This window comes from Lepus europaeus, chromosome 4, assembly GCF_033115175.1.
Source record: "Lepus europaeus isolate LE1 chromosome 4, mLepTim1.pri, whole genome shotgun sequence".
NCBI lineage: Eukaryota > Metazoa > Chordata > Mammalia > Lagomorpha > Leporidae > Lepus > Lepus europaeus.
The window spans coordinates 76,085,380-76,102,858 of NC_084830.1; the positions used below are offsets into that span (position 1 = coordinate 76,085,380).

The 17,479-nt window shown below is 39.8% G+C and overlaps 1 protein-coding gene across 12 annotated transcripts in view; it reads right to left on the reverse strand.

Annotated features, from left to right (window-relative positions):
* The window catches only part of CSPP1 (centrosome and spindle pole associated protein 1), a 142,548-nt gene that overhangs the window by 83,127 nt on the left and 41,942 nt on the right, over positions 1-17,479 (reverse strand). For 10 of the 12 annotated variants that reach the window (XR_009865718.1, XM_062188394.1, XM_062188398.1 and 7 more), the window contains 3 exons: positions 11,539-11,637; positions 9,676-9,746; positions 2,392-2,485 (listed from right to left, as the gene is read on the reverse strand). The exons of the other annotated variants lie outside the window; for them this stretch is intronic. Coding sequence is in view for 9 of the 10 variants with exons in the window: in XM_062188394.1 (XP_062044378.1) it covers positions 2,392-2,485; positions 9,676-9,746; positions 11,539-11,637 (264 nt within the window). In the remaining variant the exon portion in view is untranslated. The remainder of the gene's footprint in view (positions 1-2,391; positions 2,486-9,675; positions 9,747-11,538; positions 11,638-17,479) is intronic. 12 annotated transcript variants of the gene reach the window in all.

Here is a 17,479-nt window from a genome sequence, read left to right on the forward strand (position 1 = left end):
GCCCTGGAGTCGAAGGATGCCCAGGTCAGAGCCACAGATCTTATTGGCTCTAAGCTGAAAAGCCCTTCACTCAGCCCAGCTTCCAAAGTGACCACTGCAGCTGAGGGGACGGCCAAGTAGGGTCAGCAACATTGCAGGCAGAACTGTAAATTTCTTGTTAGAGATGCCACCTGCCTTTACCTGGCCAGCTCTCCTCCCAGCCCAGCTAAGTAATGAAAGTCAACAGAGTGCCTTCCCCTAGTTGGTTCACACCTCCCTTAGGATGTACCCCATGTGAAGAGATAGATAGGTCTGGGCCTCTTAACTTACAAGGCCTAAAGCCCACCAGATTATTATCAAGCCCCTTCTGTCAGGTTCTATTTGCCTCTCCATCAGAAAACATTATTGTAGCTTACACAGCAGCTTTCTTAGCTCCTCTAATAATGACTCTGTCCTTTGTTCTAGACCCTGTCTAGCGCACTTGGGCCTCATTCCTTTGTAATCATAACCTCTACTCTACCTCCAATGGCTCTACTCTCAACCTGTGTGTACTGATGGTACTCTTCCCCACTTAATGCTGTATAATTGTTCAGACCTGGTTATTGCCACTCTTAGGATCATTGGTTACTATCCTCACCCTGTCTTTTCTGACCTTGTCTAAATATGATCAGAGTCGGCGAACTTGGAAGGCTTCCATAGCCTTGGCAACTCATGACGAGAGCCTAAGGTGGTTACTGGTGCCACAGAGTGTCAATTTGTTGGGTCAACAAGAGGAGTCACTGTGCACTTGCTCCTCATGTAGGATCTCTGTCCTTAATGTGCTGTACATTTTGATTTAATGCTATAACTAGTACTCAAACAGTATGTTTCACTTTGTGTTTCTATGTGGGTGCAAACTGTTGAAATCTTTACTTAATATATACTAAATTGATCTTCTGTATATAAAGAGAATTGAAAATGAATCTTGATGTGAATGGAAGGGCAGAGGGAGCGGGAGAGGGGAGGGTTGTAGGTGGGAGGGAAGTTATGGGAGGGTGAAGCCATTGTAATCCATAAGCTGTACATTGGAAATTTATATTCATTAAATAAAAGTAAAAAAAAATTAAAAAAGAAAAAAGAGAGGGAAGGGATGTACAATTTGGGACATGCTCAATCGGACTTGCCCCAAATGGTAGAGTTAGAAATGTGCCAGGGGATTCCAACTCAATCTCATCAAGGTGGCATGTACCAATGCCATCTCACTAGTCCAAGTGATCAATTTCTGTTCACAACTGATCATAATGATAGGACTAAGAGTCAAAGGGATCACATAAACAAAACTAATGTCTGCTAATACTGACTGATAGAAACAAAAAGGGAGAGAATTATCCAACATAGGAAGCAGGATACACAGTAGACTCATAGAATGGCAGATGTCCTAAACAGCACTGTGGCCTCAGAATCAGCCCTTAAGGCATTTGGATCCAGCTGAAAAGCCCATGAGAGTATTTTTAGGCATGGAAAGCCAAGACACTCTGGCAAAGAAAAAAAAAAAAAGTAATTACTTAAATGAAAGATCTCTGCGAGTGAGATCCCAGTGGAAAGAACAGGTCATCAAAGAAGGAGGTATCTTTCTCTGAAGGGAGGACAGAACTTCCACTTTGACTATGACCTTGTCTAAATATGATCAGAGTCAGAGAACTCAAAAGGCCTCCATAGCCTTGGCAACTCATGACAAGAGCCTAGGGTGATTATTGACGCCATAAGCAAGAGTGTCAATTTGTTAAGTCAACAACAGGATTCACTGTGCACTTACTCCTCATGTAGGATCTCTGTCCTTAATGTGCTCTACATCGTGATTTAATGCTATAACCAGTACTGAAACAGTATTTTTCACTTTATGTTCTGTGTGGGTGCAAACTGTTGAAAGCTTTACTTACTATATGCTAAATTGATCTTCTGTATATAAAGAAAACTGAAAATGAATCTTTATGTAAATGGAAGGGGAAAGGGAGCGGGAGATGGGAGGGTTGCGGGTGGGAGGGAATGTATGGGGGGAAAAAAGCCATTGTAATCCATAAGCTGTACTTTGGAAATTTATATTCATTAAATAAAAGTTAAAAAAAATTTTAAGGTATACAAATTTCCTGTATTTCATATATACAGTTTTATGAACACAGTGATATCCCATCTTACACTCTCTCCTACACATGCTCCCTCCTCTCCTCCCCCCTCTCCTACTCCCACTCGTAATTTTTACAAAGATCTATTTTCAGTTTACTTTACACTCATAAGATTAACCCTACACTAAGTAGAGTTCAACAAATAGTATGAAGAAAAAAAAAGGAAACACACTTATTTTATCATCATGTTATTTTATATAAGCATATTCTAAAGTTCAAACAGGTCTGGTGACTGCAAACCTTTCATTACCGTCTCTTGTTCTTCTGTTGTTCAGCCATTTGTTCCAATAGCTCCAGTCTATATTTCTCTTTCCTTCTCTGAATAACTTCTCTATCTTCACCTCCTACATAAAACAAAACAAAACAAAAAAGCAACCTTAATTCTTGAGTATCATATGAAACTAGAAACTCAAGTAAAAAGGTAATCTATTTGTTAAAAAGATCTTTTTTATTTATTTGAAAGGCAGAGAGAGAGAGAGACAAAGAAAGATCTTCCATCCTTTGGTTCACTCTCAAAATGACCGCAGGGGCCAGGGCTGGGCTAAGCCAAAGCCAGGAGCATGGAATTCAATCCAGGTCTCCCACCTGGGTGTCGGGACCCAGGATTTTGGCCATCTTCTGCAGCTTTTGTAGGTACATAAGCAGGGAACTGGATAGGAAGTGGAGCAGCCAGCACTTCTGACCTAGCACTCATATGGAAAGCCATCATTGCAAGTGGCAGCTTAACCTGCTTTGCCACAATGCCAGCTCTGAAACTCCATTTTTTACTATATCAAAGAGGAATTACTAAAGTTTCAAGAAATAGAGAAGGAGAAAATCACATGTAACAGTGTCTCTTAAATTAATTTCATAATTTAGGAGTATCTACCATGCACCAAACACAAGATACATAAATAATTTCCAAATCTCTAAGAAACTTTAATAGAATATTCTAATCTCCATAATTTTATTTCTAATAATCTGCATAGTATCTCTACTAACATCTTCTAGAAACTCTTTAAGTTAAACAAGTCCATGCAAAATGAATATCTCAAATTAACTGCTACTCTTCATTTTCTGTTAAGGGCCTGATGAGCCCAAAATTTCACTGTAACTTTGTTCATATTTTCTTATTTAAAATACAGAGATATTATTGTATATATTAATATCACAAAATAAACTCAATACAGATTTATACAATTTGAAACACTACATAAAACACAAGTTATCAAAATGCAACTGAGACAGTGTTTTCTCCACTGCCTTAACTGGTCTCCCAACCACCAATGGGTAAAACCTGATCCAGTAAGCATAAAGGCAACATGAATTATTATATAAATAGTATTTTTACAATCAATGTAGCTATCTCCATTCCACTTCTGACCTTGATGGAGTAACAAACACAAGACTTAACATTCCATCATTAAAATCTAAAAAAGTGAGCAAGATACACAAAATAACCTTTTTGGATACTGCAATTTACAGGGTAAAAGGAAAGAGAACCCAAAGAAAGCCAGAAAACTATCCTAAATTGAGCAGAGAGAGGTCAAAATTCAGCACGGCTAAAATGGTTAGACATTAAGGAAGCATAAAAAGAATTCCAGAAATCCACAAGGGGATCCCTTCAAACTTACTAGTCAGTGCATTCACAGAGGAAAATCCATTCAGGAAACTAAACAGGAAATAAAAACTGAACAATTCACAAAACTCAAAGGAGAGAAATTCAAGCTCCAACCAGCTAATATATAGAGTTCTCTGTGATCTCCAGGATTTTCAGGAAGAAGTCCAGAAAAGGTCAATAATCCTGCAGCAGTGAGGCTGAACTATTCCCTAGAATTGAGCCTATTCTAGATGTCCCTAAGTTTAAAAATAAGATGCAAAAAGACAAAATTAGTTACTAGTAACAAAATGTGACTATAGTTGGCAAAATTCAAAGATGGCTCCTACAAGGGTACTTTACAAAGTTCATGGAAAAGTAAAATTAAAAGATGAGTTAATTGTAATGCAAAAATTATTTTGAAATCATATATATGAGCCCTACCTCCTGGTGCTCATTCCTTGTATAACCCCCTTTTCTTGAGTGTGACTGAGACTTGTGACTTGCTTCTATACATTAAAATATGGAAAACACTGCAGATATAATTAAGGTACCATGTAAAGTTAGTTTGAAGTCATCAAAAGGGAGATTATATTAAGTAGGTCTACTAGTATCAGGTGAAAACCCCTAGAAGAAGGATTTTGGAGAATCTCTGATTCTGGAGAATCTCTTTTCAGGCACTAAAAACCAAGCAGGCAGATGAGAAAGCCTACATGGTAGAGAATGGCAAACAGCCTCTAGGAATTGTGGGTAGCTTCCAGACAGCATCCAGTAAAAAATCAGGGCCCTCAATTACAGAGGCACAAATAAATGAATTCTGCCAGGTACCAATGCCATCTTACTAGTTAAAGTGATCAGTTTAAGTTCATAATTGATCACAAAGATAGAATTAAGTGTCAAAGGGATCACATCAGTAAGACCAGTAATAGAATTAAAAAGGAGAGAACAATCCAACATGGGAAGCGGGATACACAGTAGACTCACAGAACGGCAAATGCTCTAAACAGCACTCTGGCCTTAGAATAAGCCCTTAAGGCAATCAGATCTGGCTAAAAAGCCCATGAGAATTTCTCAGGCATGGAAAGCCAAGACACTGTGGCAAAAAACGACCTAAACGAAAAATCTCTGTGAGATCCCAATGGAAAGAACAGGCCATCAAAGAAGGAGGTAACTTTCTCTGAAGGGAGGAGAGAACTTCCATTTTTATTATGGCCTTTTCTAATTAAGGTCAGAGTCTATGAACTCAAGAGTCTTCCATAGCCTTGGCAGCTCAGGAAAAGAGCCTTGGGTGATTACTGACGTCATAAATAAGAGTGTCAATTGTTAAATCAACAACAGGAGTCACTGTGCACTTGCTCCCCATGTAGGACCTCTGTCCTTAATGTATTGTACTATGAGAATTAACAGTAAAACTAATCTTCAAACAGTACTTTATACTTTGTGTGTGTGGGTGCAAACTGTTGAAAACTCTGTTCAGTATAGAGTTGATCTTCTGTATATAAAGATAATTAAAAATGAATCTTAATGAAGAATGAGATGGGAGAGGGGTAGGAGATAGGATGGTTTGCGGGTGGGAGGGTGGTTATAGGGAGAAAAACAACCATAATCCTGAAGTTGTACTTTTGAAACATATTTATTAAATAACAGTTTTCCAAAAAACAAAAAAGAATTCTGCCAGCAACCTGAATGAGCTTGGAAGCAGTTTCTTCCATACTCAAGCCTCCAAATGAAAAATACTGTCTGGATGACACTTCAAGTAAAAGCCTTTTGAGACTGTCAGCAAAGGACTCAACTAAATCACACAGATTCTTTACCCATAGAAATGGTCGATGATAAATATGGAGGAAACTAGTATTGTGACACAGCAGGTTAAGTCACTGCTTGCAATGGCAACATCCCATACCAGAGTGCCCCTTTGAGTCTTGGCTATACCTCTTCAGATCCAACTCTCTAAAAATGCACCTCAGAAGGCAGCTGGAAATGGCCCAATACTGGGGCCTGTGCTACCCATGTGAGACACTAGGATGGAGTTCCTCACTCCTGGAATTAGCCTGACCAGGACCTTGCTGCTCTGAGCATTTAGAGAGTGAACCAGAAAATGGAGTACCTCTGGAAGATCTCTGTCACTCTGTCTTTTCAATTAATTAATCTTGATAATATGAGTTGTTTTGAACCACTAGGTTTATGGCAGTTTGTAATAAAGCAATAGAAAAGTAATACAATGAGTAAATTATAGCAGGTAGAAAGTTACTAAAAAGAAAAAGCACATGAATGATAGATGATGGAATAAAAAAGAATGTTAAAATAGCTAGTACACCTACACACAAGTACTTAAACAAAAAAAGGACACATAAGGAACAGGTATCCTATCTAGTGGTTAAAATGCTGGTAGGGACACCAAGACCCCATATGTCCCAACCAGTACCCCATATCAGAGTGACTGGGTTCAAGTTTTGGCTCCACTCCTGACTCCAGCTTCCTGCTATTGCAAATCCTGGGAGGCAGTGACAATGTTCCTGCCACCCATCTGGGAGACCTTTACTGTATTCCCAGTTCTTGGCTTTAGCCATGCCCAGTTCCAGCTGTTGCAACATTTGGGGAATGAATCAACAGATGCAAGCTCTCCCTATCTTTATCTCTGCCTGTCTCTTTCTCTGTTTATCTGCTTCTCAAATACACATACAAATAAATCAATTTTTAAAAAGGAAATAGAAATATGAGGAAAAAAAGAAGCTATTATATAAACAATCATATGAGGACTTTTATTTCTACTTAGAAAATAGCTACAAGACAATGTTGCTTTGACCCTGCAATTGGAAAAAGCTCAATCCCCTATAAAATCATAACTTATTGGCCGGCGCCGTGGCTCAACAGGCTAATCCTCCGCCTTGCGGCGCCAGCACACCTGGTTCTAGTCCCAGTCGGGGCGCCGGATTCTATCCCGGTTGCCCCTCTTCCAGGCCAGCTCTCTGCTATGGCCCGGGAAGGCAGTGGAGGATGGCCCAAGTCCTTGGGCCCTGCACCTGCATGGGAGACCAGGAGAAGCACCTGGCTCCTGGCTTCAGATCAGCACAATGCGCCGGCCGCAGCGGCCATTGGAGGGTGAACCAACGGCAAAAAGGAAGACCTTTCTGTCTGTCTCTCTCTATCCACTCTGCCTGTCAAAAAAAAAAAAAAAATCATAACTTATTAAAGAGGGCAGAGGTTACAAGCAACAGGATGAACTGAATACCAAAGGGTAAAAAAAGAAAAATCCAAGAAAATATAGGATAATACCAAGTGTTGTACCCTTAGCAGAGTATGGAGAAAGAGACAGCCACCATAAAAACAAATTAAGGGGGCTGCTGCTGTGGCATAGCAGGTAGAGCTGCTGCCTGCAGTGCTGGTATCCCATGTGGGCACTGGTTTGAGATCTGGCTGCTCCACTTCCAATCCAGCTCTCTGTTGTGACCTGGGAGAGCAGTGGACGATGGTCCAAGTCATTGGATGAAGCTCCTGGCTCCTGGCTTCAGACTGGCGCAGCTCTAGCCATGGAGGCCATTTGGGGAGTGAACCAGCAAATGGAAGACCTCTCTCTCTCCCTGCCTCTCCTTCTCTGTGTAACTCTGACTTTCAAATAAATAAATAAATCTTAAGAAAAAAATAAGAAGAGGGGGTGACACAGTAAGTTAATCCTCCGCCTGCGGTGCCAGCATCCCATATGGGTGCTAATCCTAGTCAAGGCTGCTCCACTTCCAATCCAGCTCTCTGCTATGGCCTGAAAAAGCAGTAGAAGATGGCCCAAGTGCTTAGGCCCCTGCACCCACGTGGGAGACCAGGAGGAAGCTCCTGGCTCCGGATCAGTGCAGCTCCGGCCGTCATGGTCATCTGGGGAGTGAACCAACAAAAGGAGGACCTTTCTCTCCATCTCTTCCTCTCACTGTAACTTTACCTCTCAAATAAATAAAAATAAAGGAAAGAAAATACCTGAAATTTTAATAAATTCTCAAAGGACAGGTGTGAGCTAGAATAACAGTTTAGAATCCTTGTAAGTCTCACACATAAGAGGAATCTGAATATATGTGCTAACCTCCACCAAATGCTCACAAGAAACAGTGAGATAGGGTGATACAAGAAACCTACAACAGACCCTTCTGTGGCATTCAAGCACAAAACATGCCCAGTTTCTGGACACTTATCTCATATAAGGTAAAAACCTTAATGTTCTCTTGAAAGGCAGAAAACTAGCTTGGATTCAGCATACTGCACTCATACAAAGCAAAGGTTTATTACTGTTAGAAAAAGGCAGAGGGGCCAGTGTAGTGGCGCAGAAGGTTGAAAAGCCACTTGAACACGCATCCCCCACATAAGAGTGTCAGTTTGAGTCCTAGTGGCTCTACTTCCAACCCAGTTCCCTGCTAATGTATCTGGGAAAGCAACAGAAGATAGCTCAAGGCCTCTGCCACATATGTGGAAGATTCAAATGATGTTCCATTTTTTAACAGTTTACGAAAAACAGAATAATTTTTTTAAAAAAGGAAATACAAGCAAACAACAGAAGAAAAAATAGCTTCGTTCAAAGAAACTGAACTAAAAGGTAATTTTGTATTAGCTAAAGAAATAAAAAAAGAAAAAGCTATCATATATAACACAATATATGATATAGCCACATTACAACAAGTACTAATAAAACATGAAATTAAAAGTTTATTATGCAGCCAGCATTGCAGCGCAGCAGGTAAAGCCTACAATGCTGGCATCCCATTGGGAGCTGGTTTGTGTCCAGGCTGCTACACTTCCCATCCAGCTCCCTGCTAATGGCCTAGGAAAAGCAGAGGAGACTGGTCCAAGTGCTTGGGCCCCTTCCACCCACGTAGGAGACTTGGAAGAAGTTCCTGGCTCCTACTTTCAGCCTGGCCCAGTCCCAACCATTAAGGCCACTTGGGGAATGAACCAGTGGATGGGAGACCTCTCCTCTCAGACTCTCCTTCTCCCTCTCTGTAACTCTTTCAAATAAATAAATAACTCTTTAAAAAAATTTTTAAAAATAAAGTTTATTGGCCGGCACCGCGGCTCAACAGACTAATCCTCCGCCTAGCGGCGCCGGCACACCAGGTTCTAGTCCCGGTCGGGGCACCGGATTCTGTCCTGGTTGCCCCTCTTCCAGGCCAGCTCTCTGCTATGGCCCGGGAGTGCAGTGGAGGATGGCCCAAGTGCTTGGGCCCTGCACCCCATGGGAGACCAGAAGCACCTGGCTCCTGGCTTCGGATCCGCGCGGTGCACCAGCCACAGCGCGCTGGCTGCGGCGGCCATTGGAGGGTGAACCAAGGGCAAAAGGAAGACCTTTCTGTCTCTCTCTCTCTCACTGTCCACTCTGTCAAAAAATAAATAAAAATAAAGTTTATTACTGAGACCTAATATTTCACTTATTTACAGAAAGCACATCACTAAATCAACTATTTAGCTTTGGATTTTTACATAGAACTATATAACATATGCTAAAATGCTTAGCACAATCCCTAACATAAAGCCAGGACTTCAGGGACAAGTATTTGGGATAGTGCTTGGGACATCCACAACTCCTATTGGAGCGCCTGGTTTGAATCCCAATGACTCCATTTCTGATTCAACTTCCTGTTAATGTGCAACCTGGGAGGTAGCAAAGTAATGGTTCACATACTTGAGTCCCTGCCACCCACTTGGGAGACCGAGACTGAATTCCTGGCTTTTGCCTGGCTCAGCCCTAATTATTGTAGGAATTTGGAAAATGAACCAGTGGATGGAAGATCAGTCTCTGTCCCTCTGTCTTTCAAATAAAATGAAAATAAACTTTTAAAAAACTTTTAAAAAGTAAGCAATCAATAAGTATTAATTACAACTCAGTCTCACTAAAAGCCTTTTACAAAATATTCAGCAAAAATCTAATAAAATATTTTTAAAACAAAACACTGTCAAAATCTAATCAAGTTTCATACACACCAAAGAGCATCCCTGCAAAAGGACTACAGATGTCTCGATTAGCAGATTTGGATGGTGCATTATCTTGGGCACTAAAACCAAAGAAAGAGAAAGAATTAAAATCCAGATCATTTTCAAGAAGCAAAAACTTATATAGTAAAATGTAATTTGAGTTGTTGGCTTCTCAAATTTCTATGGACACTATAATATTTATAAATTTTTAACAGGAAGGTAAAATCATGACACTTTATCTCTTTTATACACTGAGATTCCAATGTATTCAAGACTACAAATATAAAGGCTTTTTTCAAGGCAGGCATTAAGTGGGTTAAGCTGCTGCTTGTAACAGCCAAATCCCATAACACAGTGCCTGAGACCAAGTTCCACCTTCACTTCTGACTAAGCTTCCGGCTAATGTGCCTGGGAAGCCACAGTTTATGGTTCAGAAACCCAGTCCCTAAAACCCAAATGGAAGGCCCAGATGGAGTCCCTGGCTCCCAGCTTCAGTCTGGACCAGCTCCAACTGTTGCAGCAAGTGGGAAGCCAAGCAGCAGATAGGAGATATGTGTGAGTGCATATGTATATTTGCCTCTCTCATTCTGCTTTTCAAATAAATAAATAATTAAAATAAATGCTCTTTTTCTTCAACCTGCTTCAGGCTCTATCAGCTCTCAAATAAAATTCCTTTTTGGGTGAGTCATCACCCCAGTAAAGGAAATGAATTTAAGTACACATAAATAAGTCCTAAAAAAGGAGACAGCGTGACCTATGAACACACTTGACAAAGAAAACCAATTCTGAAAACCACGTTTCATGGAACATAGAAATGAGGAAAAACAGGAAACTCTCTCAGAAAAAAACTTAATTAAAACCCAAAAACAAATTATCTACTGTTAAAGTACTATTTATATATTACATGTTTTCAAAGAAAAAAAGATACCTTTCTTGACACATGACAATATTATCTTCATTATATACTATAATTCAGAACTGTTTATTCTGAAATGGAAAAGCTACCAAATGATAAAAACTATGAAAATAGAACATCCAAATAAAGTACATATAGTTTATTTTTAACAGAAATACATTTGAGCACTAATTTTACAAATAATCATAAAAATTACCTATTCAATAAACTGAAATTAAAAGTTTTGAAAAAATTCATATCACGGGTCATTTTTTATTTATTTCTTTTTTTTTTTTTTTTTTTTGACAGGCAGAGTGGACAGTGAGAGAGAGAGACAGAGAGAAAGGTCTTCCTTTGCCGTTGGTTCACCCTCCAATGGCCGCCGCGGTAGCGCGCTGCGGCCGGCGCACCGCGCTGTTCCGATGGCAGGAGCCAGGTGCTTCTCCTGGTCTCCCATGGGGTGCAGGACCCAAGGACTTGGGCCATCCTCCACTGCACTCCCTAGCCACAGCAGAGAGCTGGCCTGGAAGAGGGGCAACCGGGACAGGATCGGTGCCCCGACCGGGACTAGAACCCGGTGTGCCGGCGCCGCAAGGCGGAGGATTAGCCTGTTGAGCCACGGCGCCGGCCATTTTTTATTTATTTCTAATCAAGGCACATCATCATGACCCCAAGATATTTTAAATTGATTTACAGTCCATTAAATTATATGCCTGTTTCTCCTTTTGATATTTCAAACATTTACCTACTTTATAATAGGGACTTTCTAAGAACACTTTAGCACACCTTATAACCAACAAATTTTGCCTTCAAAAGAAAGCTGTGAGGTATTGTAAATTTTGATTTACCACTACCTATCTCCTCAGTTTTCTTTCCCTTTATCTCCTTTCCCACTAATAAGGAAAGCTGTTAATATACCTTTTTTTACTCAGTAAGCCAGTTTTAGGCAGGTGTAGAATTTATGAGACATACCATACCTTTTATTTCCAGCAGATGAAATTCGTATGTTTAACTGTTCTGTGACATCACCATCATAATCCATAGGAGGCACACTTCCTTGTCTGTTCCTGTGCATCCTTAAAAACACATTAGCTTACAGAGCATGACCCCACACAGGGCACCTTATTGTATCTCTTTGGGATTTTAACATTTGATATCAGAAACATTAAATGGAAAAAAGTATTATAATCAGATTTGACCATGAACACATTCAAAAATTAATTAAACTTGCTTCAAATGTGACTTGCTGGTTATCAGACAATAAAAAATTTTAGATTTAATAGTCATCTCTATAAGGAGGTTATTTTAAATTACTTCAATAACTTCTGAAAATCATTTAATTTCAAAATTACAAGTTTTAAACATATTTTAAAGGGAGGATAAGATAATATACTTATCATTCAGTAAGTGAATAATTGATCACCTACTATATGCCAAGGACTATTTTGAGCACAGGGAATACAGTCATCATCTCCTGTACTCACAAAGAATATAGCCAAAATTCAAAATGAGGTTATTTTTTAAATAAAAATTCATGGACTCTGGCAATTATTTCACTGTATGTATCAACATTTTTAACTTAATAAATACCAGCAGCCTTGCCACTAAATTAAATCAAATATAACAAGCCACAATATTTGCTAAATCACAACAAAGAATAAATGTTATCAACAGATGAATGGAAAACCTTATAAACAAGTAGGCTGATTAATGGGTAGAAACTTGTTCACTTTACTCACAAGGTCATAAACAACAACAATTAGAACTTCATTTTTTCATGAAAAACCTTTTTTAGAAAATAATCATCAAAATGTTTCATTACATTTAGTCTTTTTTTTTCCATTTGGCAAACATTGACTTTTTTTATTTTAATTTCTCACAAGAGAAACCAACATGATTTCTACTCCAGCATTTATTAACATCCACTAAACTCAGCATTTGAGTCAAATTTTTTTACATGGTTATTAACAAACTATATTGTCTTTCTCACAAGGAGGCTATTGGAAAAAAATACAGTTGTTAAAGCACTGTTGAATATTTCAGGTGTATTTCATTATCAAATTAACAAAAGTGGCGATTTTTAGCTTTATAAGAAAAGGAATTTTTCACTCAGAAAAAGTACATAAATTTCTTTCTTCATTTGTTTCCATCATATAGGTCACTGTCAATATAATCTGTGAAGAAAAAACTTTGGATTTTAATCCTCATAATGACAACTTGTCATGACATGTGAAATCCATACCTAGAATAAAGCCCTGTATAAGCCCTTTAAAAAAAAAAAAAAAAGATTTTATTTATTTATTTTAGAGGCAGAGTTACAGACAGAGGGAGAAAAAGAGAAAGGTCTTCCATCCTTTGGTTCTCTCCACAAATGGCCGTAACAGCCAGAGCTAAGCCGATGCGGAGCCAGGAACTTCTGGGTCTCCCATGCAGGTGCAGCAGCCCAAGTACCTGAGCCATCTTCTACTGCTTTCCCAGCCCATAGCAGACAGCTAGATTGGAAGAGGAGCAGCCGGGACATGAACTGACACCCATATGGGATGCTGGAGCCACAGGCAGAAGCTTAGCCTACTGTGCCACGGCGCCGGCCCCATATAAGCTCTTTTAAAAAGAATTTCCAGTGTATTTCAATTTATCAAAAAGCAGCTAATTTTAACTTACCTAAAATCTATGCATTCAAATCTCCCTTTTAAAGTTACACAACAGAGGCTGGTGTCATGAAAGCCACCAACTGTGACACCAGCATCTCACATTGGCATCAGTTTGTGTCCCAGATGCTCTAAGTCCAATCCAGCTAATGTCCTGGGAAAAGCAACAGAAGATGGCCCAAGTGTTTAGGCCCCTGCCACCTATGTGGGCGACCCAGATGAAGCTCTTGGCTCCAGGCTTCAACCTGGCCATTTGGGAAGTGAACTAGTGGGCAGAAGACTTCTCTTTCTCAAATAAATAAACATATATTTTTTTAAAACAGGAGTGTCAAATAGTTAAGTCAGCAACAGAAGTCACTGTGTACTTACATCCCATGTGGGATCTGTCCTTAATGTGTTGTCTAATGTGCAGTGATGCTATAACTAGTACTGAAACAGTATTTTTACACTTTGTGTTTCTGTGTGGGTACAAACTGATGAGATCTTTACTAATTATATACTGAATCGATCTTCTGTATATAAAGATAATTGGAAATGAAAAAAAAAAAAACCTGGTGTTAAATTGGAAATGGCATAGAAAATTAATTTTTTAAAAAAATTATGTAGGATCTCTGTCTTTAACGTGCTGTACACTCTTATTTAATGCTATAACTAGTACTCCAACAGTATTTTTTTCACTTTGTGTTGCTATATGGGGGCAAACTGTTGAAATTTTTACCTAATATATACTAAACTGATCTTCTGTATATAAAGAGAATTGAAAATGAATCTTGATGTGATTGGAAGGGGAGAGGGAGCGGGAAAGGGGAGGGTTGCAGGTGGGAGGGAAGTTTTGGGAGGGGGGAAGCCATTGTAACCCATAAGCTGTGCTTTGGAAATTTATATTCATTAAATAATAGTTTAATAAAAAAAAAAGTGACATCACTTCGGTGTCATTTTCTTTTTTTTTTTTTTTTTTTTGACAGGCAGAGTGGACAGTGAGAGAGAGACAGAGAAAGGTCTTCCTTTGCCGCTGGTTCACCCTCCAATGGCCACCACGACCGGCGCACCACGCTGCTCCAAAGTCAGGAGCCAGGTGCTTCTCCTGGTCTCCCATGGGGTGCAGGGCCCAAGCACTTGAGCCATCCTCCACTGCACTCCCTGGCCACAGCAGAGAGCTGGCCTGGAAAAGGGGCAACCAGGGCAGAATCCGGCGCCCCAACCGGGACTAGAACCCAGTGTGCCGGCGCTGCAAGGCGGAGGATTAGCCTATTGAGCTGCGGCGCCGGACTGGTGTCATTTTCTATTTCACTTATTAAAGCCAAGTCAATATAAACTCAAATTCAAACTTGTAATTAACTGCACTGGCAGTGTGACATAGTAAACTGAGCCACTGCCTGTGATGCCCACATCCCATATGAGTGCAATTAGAGTCCCAGCTGCTCCACTCCTGATTCAGCTCCCTGCTAATGTGTGTAAGAAAGCACAAGAAGATGGTCCAAGTGCTTAGAGCCCTGCCACCCACGAGACTTGGATGAAGCTTCTGGCTCCTGGCTTTGGCCTGGTCCAGCCCTGGCTGTTGTGGCCATTTGGGAAGTGAACCAGCAGATGGAAGATTGCTCTCTCTCTCCCCGCCTCCCTTTCTTTTTAACCTGCATTTCAAATAAAGCATATACACACAGAAAAATGTGTAATTAACAATGTCAGACAAGCGGATTTAGTTTATCTTCTATCCGTATACATCCATATATACAGAAGAGTTAACAGAGCAGGCTGAGACTGCCTGTCTTTAAAAGGTCTGCTTAAGTTGATACTTGCCTAGTGCCTAGGAACACATTTTGAGAGGGTTCCCACCATTTCCAGAATGGGTAAGAGGAATGGGTAAGAGTGGATCTTTGTGTCTACACTGTTTGTGCAAACAATACAGTTTATGTTGAAAATATCTGCTTTCCTTTGGAGAGTCTAGAATTCTCGTATAGATCAGCACCCCCAAAAAAACTCTGGGCACTAAGTCTCAAGTGAGCTTCCCTACAGACAACATTTTTCCGTGTTGTCAAAATTCAATGCTGGAGGAATTTTATCTCCTGTGTGATTTCATTGGTGGAGGACTCTTGAAAGATTGTGCTGGTTTGCTTAGGACTTTGTATCTTAACTTCTTAAATCATATTTAGAAGTAGATTAGAAAATAAGAAAATTGACATCTTGATGTCAAAATTCAGCAGCAAAGAATTGTTTTCCCAATTTTATAAAACCATTAAAGGCTAATATTTGATGCTCCCCATCCCATGGCCCCATGTATCTTTTTTGTTTTGTTTTGTTGACAGGCAGAGTGGACAGTGAGAGAAAGAGAGACAGAAAGGTCTTCCTTTTGCCCTTGGTTCACCCTCCAATGGCCGCCACAGCCAGCGTACCGCACTGATCCGAAGGCAGGAGCCAGGTGCTTCCTCCTGGTCTCCTATGGGGTGCAGGGCCCAAGCACTTAGGTCATTCTCCACTGCACTCCCAGGCCACAGCAGAGAGCTGGCCTGGAAGAGGGGCAACCGGGACAGAATCTGGCACCCTGACCAGGCCTAGAACCCAGTGTGCCGGCGCCACAGGCGGAGGATTAGCCTGTTGAGCCGCGGCGCCGGCTCCCCATGTATCTTTTCTTTTGCCGATTTTGCTTTGGATTCTTCCACTGTAACAAACTGTAGCCATAAGTACAACTACACACAGCCCTCTGAGTCCTTCTAGTAAATTGCCAACCCTGGGAATGACCTTGAGAATCTACCTATGACACAACACACAAAGCAAATTTCCTCATGTGGTAAACAGGTATTTATATCAATGAAATTTTTAAAGAGGGAGACATTCAAATTTTACATTTTTACAAGCATAACTTAAGACCCCAGAGGGGCTGGCGCCACGGCTCACTAGGCTAATCCTCCGCCTGCGGCGTCGGCACACCGGGTTCTAGTCCCATTTGGGGCGCCAGATTCTGTCCCAGTTGCTCCTCTTCCAGTCCAGCTCTCTGCTGTGACCCAGGAGTGCAGTGGAGAATGGCCCAAGTGCTTGGGCCCTGCACCCGCATGGGAGACCAGGAGGAGGCACCTGGCTCCTGGCTTCGGATTGGCATAGCGCACCAGCCATAGCGGTCATTTGGGGGGTGAACCAATGTAAGGAAGACCTTTCTCTCTGTCTCTCTCTCTCACTAACTCTGCCTGTCCAAAAAAAAAAAAAAAAAAAAAAAATCCCAGAAGTAAAAGCCAATTTCAGACAAAAAATTGTTCTAAAATTTACCAAAGAGCTTGCAGCTTACTACATGTTCAGTTAGGTTGACTGATGACAATATTTGGATTAACAATAGCAGTTTTTCATTCTATAGCTGTACTCAAAATATGCACACTAAAACATGTTTTCCAGGCTCTTTGGTATATATAGATAAGTTAATAAAGCAAGCACCATAAACCCAAAATGTTATTTTTCAAAGTTCACTCTAAATTTTAAAAATTTTGAAAATTATTTTATGCATATTGTTAAGGTCTAAAATCGACAGTAAAATTACAGGTTTCCTAATTAAGAGCCTATATGAAAGATATTCTAAGGTGTATTTTCCACTGAGAAAAAAAAAATCAACAAGATTATAAAGGTCCCTTGTCACTGATAATTACAATAAAATCAAGACTAAGAAGATGTCTAAGAGACCAAAGAAAAGCAAAAATACACATCGCACAAAAATATTAAAAAAAAAAAATTCAGCTATCATATTCAGTTTTATGAAATGGCCAACATAATTATGCTTACCTTTATTAAATTAAGGAAGAACTACTATTTATATCTAAAGATTCCATAAACATTTTTTGAAAGTTACTAATATAAGACCAAAAAAAGCCCAAAAGACAAAATTTGAAGGGAACTTCAGTTATAAAACCAAATTATGGTTTGGAAAGTTAGCCACCTCATTCTCTATAAAAATGTCTCTATAATTTTATATTATCTTTATAGTTTTATATTTTACAATTATAAAGTTGCATTTCATAATTTCCTCCATTTACTAAATTTGCTTTTATATTTCTAATAAATGTATCATTTAAATACTCCTAAACATCCCTGTTCATCTTAACAACTTTAATAGTGGATTTACAGTTTATTTTAGAAATGTTTATTGAAGCAAATGAGCCCTCCATGAAGAAAGGAACTGCTGAGTCAGCAATGGTTTTACTATTGCTATTTGTCTCTTCAATCCCTTCTCTATTAGGGGTAACAAAGATGATACTATCTAGAGATTATACACTCATTAAACATCTAGGAA